Raw genomic sequence first — 13,839 nt, forward strand, 5'->3', positions numbered from 1 at the left:
CAGAAATGATAAATCTGAGAATCTGTGTTTTATTCTGCTTTGCTGCTGTATTTGTAAGATACATCGTGTCTCTGCATCTTGCAGGAAAATTAAATTATTGAAGTACTTAAGCACATAAAACACTTAATGAAGTTTTTGGTTGCTGTTCTATTTCTTGGACCACTGTCTCCAGGGAGGAAAAGGTGCACCTCCAGGAGTAACAAACACCAGGCTCTTGTGAAGCCCACATATCAGGCCCTGCTTTCCTGTTCCCTGGAACAACCAGCCCCCTAGGGGAAGAGGTTGGTGTGTGGCTCCATCCCTGACTGTATAAATCCTTGGAGATGCTTATTATTTGGGGGTGCAATTTAAAGTAGCCCCAAAGCTGGTTAAGTGTTTAATACTAAAAATGGTTAAGTTTTTGTTGAGGGTGAAGGATGCAGTCTGGCTCTGAACTCAGCTGTCTGGGTGCTCACCTGCCAGGTAGGTCCTCATCTCTAATACCTGCTTGATGGGTGTGGTCTTGGTTTCCATAACTGTTCTCTAAAGAGCCTGAAAATCAACACATTTTGTCTGGCTTTTCCACATATGGAAAGCTCACTGACCCAAGCAGCATTTTTTTCCTCCCTCAGGTTCTCGTTTTCACAAGAAAATCTGTAGAGATTTTATCCAAGCCATCACCTTCACAGTTTTTCAGCTGGCAACTCACTCATAACAGGCAGACACCATTTGGCATCTAAGATTGTGCCTGCATGAGGGGGTAAAGGATTGGCGTCTGACCTCCCCCTTTTCATCCAGCTTTTGTGAACTTGACTTACCCAAATATGCTTGCTAGCCCAAATAATGAAGACACACTTTATTAGCATAGCATGTGCTGCAGTTTTCACTTCTTTAGCAGTGCTTAAGAAGTGGATGATAAAACCAAAACTGAAGTTGCCCCTCAGCTTTAATGGATGTGACTTCTGAAGTCTTTCGAGGAGGGGAAGTTGGAGGATAATAGTCTGATACAGGGATATCAAGATTGCACAGAGAGACAAAACAATTAAATGCTGAGTGTCAGAGAGCAGTAGTTTTTGTAATCTAATACTTAATTTGTAAGGTCACCTGTATTTTTTTTTTCAGTAGACAACATGGCTTTGAATCCATCCACACCTTCAGACTATCTTCCTCCCATGTTTCCATTACCATTCGCCTCGCAGCAGTGGAACAAGTTTTGTGTTTTCAGATAGCCCAGTGTTTTTTGTGTTACACTCGACCTAGATACTTTTGTGGGACCAAACAATGCAGTAACTCACTCTAATACTCCTGCTTTATTTGACTTTTTTTTTTTTCCCCTGGTAAGATTGGCATTAGGGACAAGGAGTCTGCAGGGGTTGCATTTTCTGCCTTTGTGAGCCATGACTTGCTTGCCAAAGCTGTTTGCCCTCCCCAGCTTGGCTGCTGCAGCCCTGTTCTTGTGATTGCCTGTCTATGTGAAGTACAGTGTCATTTTTGGATGGCAGAGTACACAGATTTACATATGGGAAGTGGTACCTTGTTGAACCATGAGGCAAAATATTAACCCTCTGGGAGTCGTCAGCAGAGCTCAGTGCATCCCAGTTAGTGGTCCTTTTTGATCTGTTACCTTACTTCTCTCTAGGTGAGCTAAGACCAGATCTGCTGGTTATTGCTGTTTATTCCTGAATGCGCATCAAATTGAATGCGTTGTGAGGTTAACTTCTGGCAGATTAGATGACTGTTTGCTGTGAATCCCCATTCTGCCTGGCAGTTGATTTTCTGCATCCTGGTATGAGGGTTCTTCAGGATGACGCTCACAGTCTTACACTTCAGTATTATATAGTGAGAAGGAGTTGAACTCCAGGATTTTTATGAGGCCCTTCCCACTTGACAAACTGTGATTCTCTGGTTCTGTCACTTGTAAAAGGTGAAAATACAATTCTCTCTTTTGTTTTTCTGTTTTTTTTTTTTTTTTTCCCTTCTGCAGATAATGGGACATAATCAATTGGACAGCTTACATGGTGAAAATACATTCTACTTCAATGAAGCTGTAGTGTGTGTGTCTCTAAGCAGAGTCAACAGATCAGATTCTTCTCTCGTTTATGAGGATGGTGTGTATGGGATGAAAATCTCAAATTCTGATGTAGCAGAGACTAGTGAAAATCAGGTGGACCTCAAAATGGACACTTCTTGTCAGCCAGCATTAACTAGTGCACTGTGGAAATCCACTGGTCCTTACCAGATGTCTTTTTCCTGCAAAGGCAACAAGGATGATGGTAATGAATGCTTTATTTAATAAGAAGTGGTACAGGCAGTTTGCCCCCTCTCTAGCTGAGCAGTCCTAGGAACAAAGACAGCTTGGGGGCAGTGCAAGCAAGAGATTTTGATTAAACAGTTGCATGCTTATTTGCAAGAATTTTGATGATAGGTGAGAAAATAAGCAGAGCAGAAATACAGACATTTACTGAAAAGCACCACAAAACTCCTTTTTGTGTCTGCATAATAGTACTCAGAATGTGTTTTTCTCTTAGTCTTTTCCCAATGCTTTTCAATCTTTTTTTTTGTGAGCAGAAATCACTATTTTTCAAGTACATTTTATTGATTGAGAACATATGTGCATTGATGATTTCTGGTTAAAATAGCTTTTGATTTAATGTCTTAGAATGATAATCAGTGTTCAAACATCATTTTCTTGCTTCACTGAAGAATGAGAATATCTTGAAAGATGTGTGGACAGACAATTGTATCACTTCTAAGGAATAATGTAATCTTAGAAATAAGTTAAATTAGTATACTGCATTACCTTTCTTTATTCTTGCATTTTACAAGTACTTCCAAAGATACATGGGCTGCATGGCAGTTACTGATTGTGGCTACAAAAATGAGTGGAAGGGGCTCCCTATCTGAGCACTGCATGCACTGAAAATTCCTCAAGGTCCTAAAAACTTATGAGAAACTCTAAACTGTCTGGGGTTTATTTCCCATTTTCCACAATATTAGTTTTGGTCCAACTTCTTTCATTAGTGTGAGTTGTAGAGTAGGTTGTAAAAACACAACAGCTAAATGTCTTGGGGGCCAGTGGTGGACTTTTGATGTAATAGATTAAATAATCTGGTGGGGTTTTCTGCACAGCTGTGAAATTTAGGAGATGTGGTGTGTCAATGCTGCAGCAGTGCCCAAGCTCCCATTTTTCTGCAGCTGGCAGTGCAGAATAACTTCTCACACCAGCTTCGTGCAGGTCAGGTCACAGCAAAGACCAGCGGGCAGCAGAATTAGGAGCTGAAAGCATACACAGGTACAATGGTTAATTGTCTTACATCCATGATTAAGGAACTTGCTCCTTAGTACGCCTTGTAATATATAAATAAAACAGACATCCAGTACAGCCTTACTGGTAATTGGCATGTGGATTGCCAAAAAAGCTTGTTATAATCAAAGGTAGGGCAGGCTAGTCACATCACCACAATCAGCAAACCAAGCTGATTAGTAAAAGAGATTAATATTTCTAAAAATGCCTAAATAAGTAGCCTGGTGAAACTCGTTCTAGTTTGACTGCGGTTGTCATTTTAGTTATAGGTTAGCTAAGCTAGTGCAAATTTTAAAAGGAACACATATGTGGGTTTAAACCTCTCAAAAGTGGCTTAGCTTGCACTGGCAAACACACAGATAGAAGCTAACCAGGATACTTTCTGCTGAGCCCACATGAGAGCATCTTTTTAAATTAAACTGGCTTGTACCAGTCTAATTGCGCTGATTCTAAGATACACTGGTGGAGCTTTTGTGTCTCAAGATGCAGTGGACCAGCTTTGTGTTCAGCTGTTGTCAGTGCATGCCGTGTAGACATCCTTCTCTTGCTCTGGTAGCAGGGCACCAAGACAGTCCCACCACGCTTGGGGACAAGCTCTGGCTGCAGAGCCTGCCCAAGAGGCCAGTGCAAGTCTCTCTGACCAAGCTGTGTTGGCAAAATACGCAGCTACTGCCTGGGTGGTGCCACAGGACGCCTTCTGCAAAGGAGGGGAGCAAATCCTTGCGGCGTTCTGGTGGTTCAGGTGATGCTGTGAAGCCTTCCACTGCATTGCTGGAGCAGGCAGGGCTGGAAGCCTCCCCTCAGAGAGATGTGGCATCACTTTCCACGGCTGCATTTGTGGTTCGGAAGCTGACAAGGATTTTATGCTCTGATCATGCAGCGCAGGGGTCTGCATGATTCAGGCTTGCTTCCTGTCTTGCATCAGGTCTACTGTACAGGGGGGGGCTGGGGGAATGAGAAGGATGCTGAACTTCCCCAGGGGATTCTGCATGTGGAAATTATGTTCCCAAGAAATGCCAATCAAATCAAACAATACAGACATTTCGTAGTGGGAAACCGATTTCCTTTTCCTTGGGTATTTTTGGTCATGTTTTCTTCTCCGGAGAGTTTAGTGGAGTTTCAGAAAATCTCCAACCTAGTGCCTGCACTTTCTGACGCCTCTGCAGGACGTAGTTCCAATCACTTTGAAGGAAGACCAGCTTAAATGCAATGAGGGAAAGAACTCAATAGTTAGCTGAAATCTTCAATATTTTCATGTGGATGAATGTTTCATGGCATTTTCATGCATATTCATGCATTTTCCAATTAGCTTTGTGTACAAAGCATCATCCCTGAAAAAACATTCTTAAATAATTAGTCAGCATAGAACTAAGAAGCAAATACTGAGAATGATTTACTGCATATAGGCACATACCACATACATATCTGGCCAGACTGAATGTATAGTTAAAATTTTGCGTGTACACAAAAGGAATTTCTTGGGTTTGATAAACTCCCAGAATTATTAGGCATTTTGTAAGAAGTCAGCTCTGTAAAGAAAAAACCCCAAAACCTTAAATTATTTAAAGAGAAGCACCATCTAAACTCGTTTCCAAGGAGTTAATCACACTGCATTCTACCATATGTTAAGTACTATTCAATTAAACTTCATAAATACACAGAAATGGAAATGGTTACATTACTCCAGTGCATAATTTTCCATTCATATTTCCTAAGGTAAGACATAGGTATCTTCACACAGCTAACATCATGATTATGTACCATTGTTTTACGTGTATGGGAGGGAACTTTAATAAAGACCTTCAGGCAAGTTCCCACAAAGCTGAAACTGGCATAAGTAACCTCACTAGAAAAGGTGTGTCAGTCAACAGGAGGAAAATATGATGGAAAGAAAAATGTGTTAATGCTTTACAATAATGGTTATGAAATTATCTGCATGAAAGAAGCAAGTACTTTGGCTAATTAGGAAGGAGGGGAAGTATATGTTTTGTGTCAGACTAGACTGAGAATTGAATAAATTAGTCTTGCATTTAATTGACATGTCAGGTTAACTAGCCAAAGTGATGCCTAAGGATTTACCTATGGATTCACCTCTTTGATTTCAGGAATCAGTGCAATTTTAATTCTTTTAAGCTTTGAAGTGCACAGCACTGTTTGCTGCTGCTACCTTAACTTCATTATTCAGATGCAGCTACAGAAATAGAGTTGAAAAGTGATTGATCTGGAAAACCGCTGAAAACTTGAAAGTGGGAAGGTTTTACCTCACACATTTAGTATGTATGTTCTATATATGTGATACAGTGAAAAACACGGTTTAAATCTTTATGGGGAACATGGGAAAACGTGTGATCTTCAGAAACAGCCAAATGCAAACCCAAGGAGCAAAAATAGGACTAATGTAATTTCAGTCTTTTTTAAAGGACAGAAATTTGTACATATATGCATACAAGCAAATGAGATAGCTTGATTTTGGAAAAATAATTCATTTATAGTGGCTTTCATCAAAGTAAGTGGTTTCTAGAGATGTAGAACATTTCATTTGCAACAGAAAAAGCAAAAATTCCAGAAACAAAGTGTACCATCCTGTAACTCCATATAATTTATATGAAATTTCCTTCCTATTCCTTAAGGCAGATTATGCTAATAGTGATTACTTTGTTGAACCTGTTCTGAAAACTGTATATCAGATTCATTTGCTTTTGTTTCTCATTGTTAATTTTGATGGCATTTAGAACAGTGTATTTTTTTTGTCTGTCTGCTGGTTTCACCTGGGGTAGAGTTAACTTACTTCATTGTGGCTGGTAAGGGGCTGTGGTTTGGATTTGTGCTGAGCTCAGGGTTGATGATACAGAGATGTTTTTGTCACTGCTGAGCAGGGTTTGCACAGAGCCAAGGCCTTTTCTGCTTTTGGTACTGCCACACTGGGGAGGGGACTGGGGGTGCCTGGGAGGAGACACAGCCAGGACAGGTGACCCCAGCTGACCAAAGGGATATTCCAGCCCATGTGGCACCAAGCTCAGTGTATAAAGTGGGGGAAAGAAGCAGGAAAGGGGGGAACATTTGTGGTGATGACATCTGCCTTCCCACATAACCCTTACATGTGATGGGGCTCTCCTGGAGATGGCTGAACACCTGCCTGCCCATGGGAAGCACTGAATTAATTCCTTGGTTCGCTTTGCTTGTGTGCACAGACTTTACTTTCTATATTAAATGGCCTTTTTCTCAGCCCCTGAGTTCTCCAGCTTTCACCCTTCTGACTCTCTCCCTGACCCTTTTGGAAGGAGAGTGAGCAAGGGACTGTGTGTGGCATGGTTTCTGGCTGGGGTTAACCACCACTAAGGCTACCTTAAACAACATAAGTTGTGGCATAATGACATTGCATAAAAGTACCTCCTCTGTGTTTGCATCTGGGAGGTTGATAACAACAGGACTGGCTCTTTTCTCTTACTTGTGTTAAAGTGAATTTGTTGCAGTCAGGAGAGATATAATATGCAATGTAGAACTGATGCAAGTGTGATACAAAGCAGGTGAAATATGCTTTGCACTGCGGTGTTAAAAAGCCATCTGAAGTGGTTGTTTGTCTGTGCTTGCAACTGGAGGCTGGATTTTGGCAAGGAGCAAACCTCAGTAACTCAGGGCCTTATTCAGAGAGCGCAGTGCTGCTGCCAGCGCTGGAGGTGGCTGATGGGATCCCGTGCTGGGGACTTCGTTGAGTAAGTTTGCTTTCATCACTTGGAACCTGGTAAATAATGATTAGCAACACTCCCCCCAAAAAAGTCACCACATTTCTGTGGTGTGTGATCGTTGTGAGTTAATTTTTACATTGCTGTTGCTGAAATAAACTCCTTTTGGGTACATCTGATTTTTTCCGAGCTGGAATGTAACCGTGTCCCATACAGGACACACCCCTTGCCACCTGCACTGCCTGCAGAATTGCATGTGAAGATATGTTTCAAAATTTTTTTTTTTTTTTTTTTTTTCTGGTATGTCTAATAATGTTTTTAATAACACCTTTTTTTTTTTTTTTCACTGTCCCATGCCATGATCGTACTCTTTCTGTTTTTCCTTCACTTGGGAAGAGGGAAAGAGGAAAGTTTTTAAAAAGCAGAGGACGATATGACCCATGGAGCTCCCAGTTTGTCAGGGAGTTTCCTGAGCAGGTGTGTGGTGGATACTTTGAACTACTTTAATTTTTTTTTTTTTTTTTTTTTTTTTTTTTTTTTTTTTTTGGTCTTTTTTAATTGGGTAGATGCCACACTGAGAACAATTCCAATTTGATTTTTCTGTGTTGAACACACTGCTGCTAGTCTAACCTATGTGGATGGCTACACAGATGAGCACAGAGCCCATTCATTGCTCAGTCTAAGTTATAATGAGAATAAAATTAAATGGAAATATATAAGAATTTGAAGTTGAGCAACATCAGCACCAGCATCTTCCAAGTTCAAAATCTCATTAACTTATTGGAACAATTAAGCTCTTACTTTTGACTCTGCAACAGAAAACAGCAAATTTTCCTCTTCTCCCTACCACAAAACACTGATTTTCCTGCCCTGCTGGAAGACTTTCGTGTCTCTGAGATACTTGGTGAAAATGAATCGGAGAGGAAGTTTTTTCTTTCCTCTTAGGAATGCCGCTGCTGTTTGTTTAAAGCAAATGGCAAAAGGGATTAAATTACATGGCACTGGGATATCAAAGTGAAGAATATGTCATTATATGTCATCTGCAATTAGTATATTTCGAGTAACACTTGCTTTTCACCTCTCCAGCTGTCAGATTTTGTTGCTCTGTTACTGATTTTCTCATCTCAAAACACTTTTCTCATTTCTGAAAATAACTGCAGTAGGTGCAGCACTATAAAATAACCCTTTAATTAAGGCAGCTAATGATATTCTGGTTTTATTTTGTACATTAATGTAAGTAATGCCTATCCTGTGTAATGCCTGTCTGATTTTATTCTTTCTATTATCTTCTCCCTTAGAATTAATTCATTTGCAGAGGGAAGTTTAAAATAGTGTGCATCGTTAAGGTTACGAATGGAGTAAAGATCTGCCCCTGTCTTTTGAGGTACCACTGGTGTTGGTGTAAATCTACGGACCACATTCAGGCTTTCATTGACTGCAGACTTATTAAACAGCAAAAGGATGATGGCTGAATCTTTCTCATTTTTCTCACACTTACGGGTCCACCAGCTTGAGTGAGTGGTTTGTGGTGTCAGTGGAATTACTGACGTCAATGAAATTGCAATTGTGTGGATGGTCCCCCGAATATGCAGACTTATTCTTTACTTAGACAGGGTTTTTCCAACAGGTAGAGGTTTCAGGGAAGTAGAGGGATGAAAGGAGGACATTTCAAAGCAGAAAACTGTGGGCACGGAGTTTTTAGCCAAACAACTGGTTTATAGTGAGTTGGATCCTGAAATCCAGCTCAGGGATGGGCAGAAGATGTGACTTGGATAGCAAGTCTGCAGGGAAAGAGGTGATCTCTCAGGAAAAGGGCCACAAAACAACAGTCTTGCTGGTTGTTTGATGTCAAAAAGTTTCCTTGGGAGGTCTTTGTTTTCCTTGGGAAATGTTCTCTGTGGGTGGAGACCTGGCTGCACTGCCCTGCTTTAGTACATTAGAATATTTTGTATATATTTTGCAATGAAGTTAGAGCCTGAAATAAGTGCACTAGTGTAAATAAATAATTTATCCTAATAGCTGAGAGAAGCTGGTTTTGGATGATCAAATTTTGTAAGATACTGAGTATGCCAACACACCCTGTAAAACCATGTAGCTGAATCACCAAGTGTATCTGTCTGGCTTATTTTGAAAAGCACAATCTCATTTTAATTATTTAGTATAATGCTTTACGTATTCCAAGAAATAGCCTGTAGCGTGTTGTACAAAAATAATGAAGTGTTAGTAATATGAAACCTCCTCAGCATCATCTGCTGTTAAATATTTATTAAGACACTGGGGAAGATTTTCTGACTTCTGCTGGTATTCGTAACAGGAGCACCCAACTGCCTTCCAATAAATTTCATTGGCTGGGAGGAGATTCCATGGAGTATCTTGTTCCCACTTGCCAGATGCTGTAGAAAACTTTCTTTTGAGTGTAAATTTTTAGCAGGGCAGTACAGAGGAGGAGCCTTGGTGCTGATACCCAACCTCTTCAAATAGGAAGACTTCCAATAGTCACCTGCTGAGATTCCTTGAGTGTTCCTTGGAAGTCTGACCTAGAACTGAAACATAAATTATTAAAAAAAAAAAAAAAGAAGAAGAAAAAAAAAAAAGGATAGGATTATAGGATTATACCCATGTGCTTTAAAAGCCATGAATATATTCCCTGATACAGAATATATGACAGATAGGGAAAGCGGAGTATTTAATAAGGATGAAAAGAGTTTGTGGGTTTGTTTTTTGGGTTTTGGTTTTTTTTTTTTTTCCTCTTTATTAATTGAACTTGAAAATTGAAGGATAATTGTTGCTGACAGAAAAACTGCAGGGGAACTGTCTTCTGTGCAGGGCAACTTGAGATGGAAGCACAGTGCCACAGGGGAGGAGATGAAGGTCTGAGAAAGGCTCCTGCATTGAACACAGGCAGTTTAGGGCTGAAAGTGAAAATGGATAGAGACAGGTGTTTTAAAACTTGTAGTAAAGGTGAGCTAGGAGGAGGTGATGCATTTGGCCTTAAGGGTAAGACCAGTGTTGCTCATACTGGGAGAAATGGGAGCAGAAGTGAGGAAAGTGGATCCAAGTGCTCTCCATGGACAGCACATGGCTGAAGGGATGGACACAACGTGGTTATTTGATAATTGTGGGGGTTTTTTATGGCTTTGATTTACAGTTTTTCCTTTACCTTTTATACAAGCTGTTTTCACAGCAGTTCCATGTTCACAGAGCTTTTAGCAAAGAGGTAAAAAGGGCGTTCATTTCAAAATACTCAATCACACTGAAAATTCCTAGGCTTACAATGCAAAATCTGGGGAATGTGCAACTTTCCAATTTTTTCTTGATTTTTTTTCAAGGACTCCAAGAAGAAAACATGAGTGCATGTACTTCCTGCCAAAAATGAATAAAAATGAATAAAAATGGCTGTGCTAATACTCAAAACTCAATCAAAAATTAGTGAGTATTTCCCCCAGTTTTGAGCTCGGGAGAGAACAAGTATCTCTGTGACAATGAGATAAGAGGCTTCTCTCAGGTGCTCACTCTTGTAGTAATGCCTGTATTTTTTCCTGTATTAATCAACAACAGCAGCTTCTATTAAAGGGTAAGATAAGCATGTGATTGATTTGAAACAGGTGCTTTGCCTGCTTTTTTCTTCTGCAGCAATTCTATGTACTGACTTAGTGTTCTTCTGCTGGTCCCTTTGAGTTTTGATCTCGATTTTATGAGTAAGAAGTGGTGGATCTGGTCTGTTGTTGGGAAATTACCCTATAAAAACCAAAGTGCTTAGGAGGAGATTTGAGTGTTTTATAAATTACCTCCCCCTTTTGGCTTTTCTAACAGAGCTGTGCCCTTCTGCTACTCAGGAGAATGTTTGCCAAAGTCCAGAGCGCACTTCTTTATGTTGCACCTGAAAGGCTGGCTGAACACTGGGGACTAAATTGATTTTTTACCAAGGTCTTTCATTTCATATTTATTTCAAAATGAAATAAAACCAAAAACCCCAAAACCAAAAAACCCCCCAAACCAACACGACAAAACAACCCACAACCAAAGAGTGTCCAAAAAATATGAGGCAGAGTTAATCAACACGCTGACATCTGTTTGTGGTAACAGCTCAGAAGAAGGGTTTTGATGTGTAAATGTCCCCCTTTGTTTCAAAGGGAGTGACTTCATGTTCCAAAGACTGTTTTTTCAGGGTTGATGCTGGCTGTTTCTTTTTTAGGGAGGGAAGGAGATAAAGCCTCACTGCAGTGTTTCATCTTCAGGGTGCGAACTGGGACAGTGGGTGAGGCAGGTGTGGGGATGTGCTGGCTGGCAGCAGAAATGGGAGCTGGTTCATTGTCCCTTGAGTCATTGGGAGTGCTGCCTGGGTCCGTAACTTTAGGGGATTTCTGTTTCTCCATCAAACACTCAAGCAGGTGTATTCCCTGCCCATGGCGGTTTGTTCTGACTTCAGCCTGCCGGCCAAATAACTTCAGCAGATGATGGGCTAGGAGGAAATGGTTGCAGCCCATTTTGTTCACCTTGGACACCTGAAAGAGGAGGCTGTGGGTGTTTTCCATGCTTCCCCATCACTGTAGCCAGTGGGCAGAGTTGCCCTACCCCTGGAGAGGTGCTTTGTGTGGGTGAGCTGCTGCCCTGGGTGGGGCAGTGGCCCTGCAGCAGCAGCTGGTCACGTTCCTTGTGATCCTGCGTAGGAAGAGTGTTCTTGGGGTTTTATGGCTCCTTTTCCTCTTGATCATTTGAGTGCAGCTGTGTTTAATGAGCTGGAAAAAGAAGTAGGTCAATAAAACATGTGTTCGTTGTTAGCAGAATACCTGTTGGACCGCGTGTTTGTCTGTAATTGACCATCTAGAGCTTCAAAGCTTAGCACAAAGACAATTTAATAGGGCATTCATGCTTAAATGAATTAATATTAAGGAGAAGCAGACGGCTGTCAGGCAGTCTGCCCTGTCAAGGTGAGACTGTGGGTATTTAATGCACAGACAAATTATGATTTCAAGTCAGACCTATTTTTAAGTCTCTCTTATTGATATGCATTAGAAAAACAGCGTGCCAAAAATAGCTTAGAACCTGTGTGCTTTAAAAGCCAATATAGCTGATGACATAGCCATGTAACTAGGTTAAAATTTTAATGAACCTAATCAGTTTTAATCAGCACGCTATGAATTCGATGTCAAAGTGACACTGTCAGTATCTGAGCTTCAGTTAGTCTTAAAATATTTCCTTTGGTAAACACCAGTGTTAGAAATAGTGTGTTTGCTGGGCTTTTACTATGTTTTGTTTTAAAAGAAAAATTACTGCATCATCACATTACTCCAAAACCTGGAGTATGAATTCGAACTTTATGATAAATGCTGTTTTAGTGGAATAAATGTGTATCTTGTGTTTCTTGTGCCAAGAATTCGGTCCAAATTGTCTAGACCAAGCTTCTCTGAAGACTTACGAGGCAAAACCTGAAAACTGAACTGCTTTGTTTTACCTAAGCCAGGAACTACACAAAGAGCAGAAACATGCACAATAATGGCAATCCCAGTAATTTTACCATGATCAAAAATCCAGTGTACGGATATAGAGAATTATGTTGCAGACCTTATTCATCACAGACTTTGGATTCTTTCTGTTCTCTGTCTTGTAACAAAAAATGCCCCAAAAGCTGCTAAGACTAGTTAATGTAGGATCTCTTCTGAAAAAAATCCTCATCTGCTTTTTTAATAAAGATCTCTTGTTCACAAAGGTGCTTGTTTGCCTAAGAAATGCAGTGACTGCTTTTTCATGGTGTTGGGCTGGTCAAAAGTAAATAACAGCATTACAATTCCCAGACTGATTTTCTTGCCTTATTCAGTCAGCTGGGAAATGGATTAGGCTCCTCTTTCCTTGGTAGTTTTAGGGTCAAAATATTTTTTTCCCAACGCTTTTTTGAGACCCAGCACCAAATTGTGTTCCTGCTGTGAAATCAGCTTTATTGAGGTGTGAAGGACCTGGTTTGTTGATGGAATGTGGGATCTCAGCTGCCAGTGAAAATGCTGGCAATTGTCCTAAAATCCTCAAGGCCTACACAGGACCTTTCTATAGCAAGTATTCTGTCCTGAATTGGTAGCAGTGGTATTTTGGTTGTTCCAGGGTGATGCCCTGGTGTTCCAGGTGCCCTGTACCGCTGCATGGTGTTCCCTTTCTTCCATCAGCTTTAAACAGCTGAACCTGCAGTATGGAAAACCCATTGCAATTTGGGAAAGTATTAGTAGGCATTTAAAAAAAAAAAGGCAATCTAAACTGGCCCTGGTGCCTTTCATGGTGAGGAAAAAGGGAGAGAGGCTGAGGTGCTTGGAATTCCCTGGGGAATTGGCTTTCTGTTGCTAATGAATCTGCCTGGAAACCACTGGGAGCATCATTAGAGACAAAGAGGTGCCGTGGGATTTGCCGGTGGGGTTTTCAGTGGAGCCCATGGGAGTTAGCCTGCCATTTGCTGTTGAACTGTGATGGCAAATGAGAGCCTGTTACCCTTGAATTCCTTTGAATATCCCAGACCCCGGTAGATTTAGCACTGGTTTTTAGGTGTCTGCTTGTGCTTTGCATTATGCATGAGTGCCAGTGTGGGGATTAAATACAGCAGCTCTGCCATTTCAAATAGCTGTGGCCTGAAGCTGATGTGTCAGATGTCAGTCCAAATGAACTTGGTACCAGTTGTTATAAGTACATGTAAAACAGAAACCTAACTCTATTATTTCAGAAGGTTAGTGCTTTTGTGACTCTTCAACATATTTGTTGCTAAAAGTGGCATAAATCAGTCTTCATTTAATGCAGTTTTATTTTGTGAAGAGGGTCAATGTGACAGATCTCAGAAAGTCACAGCAAGGTAATTGTCTGCAAAATCCAGTCTGTGTGTTCCTTCCACCGGAC

The 13,839-nt window shown here is 40.8% G+C and overlaps 1 protein-coding gene across 7 annotated transcripts in view; it reads left to right on the plus strand.

Moving 5' to 3' along the window:
* Positions 1-13,839, plus strand: part of ARHGEF28 (Rho guanine nucleotide exchange factor 28) — a 124,540-nt gene that overhangs the window by 104,247 nt on the left and 6,454 nt on the right. For 6 of the 7 annotated variants that reach the window (XM_040090288.2, XM_040090289.2, XM_058424104.1 and 3 more), the window contains one exon: positions 1,964-2,252. The exons of the other annotated variant lie outside the window; for it this stretch is intronic. In XM_040090288.2, coding sequence (XP_039946222.1) covers positions 1,964-2,252 — 289 coding nt within the window. The remainder of the gene's footprint in view (positions 1-1,963; positions 2,253-13,839) is intronic. 7 annotated transcript variants of the gene reach the window in all.

The sequence above is a fragment of the Hirundo rustica genome, chromosome Z, assembly GCF_015227805.2.
Source record: "Hirundo rustica isolate bHirRus1 chromosome Z, bHirRus1.pri.v3, whole genome shotgun sequence".
In the NCBI taxonomy this organism is placed as follows: domain Eukaryota; kingdom Metazoa; phylum Chordata; class Aves; order Passeriformes; family Hirundinidae; genus Hirundo; species Hirundo rustica.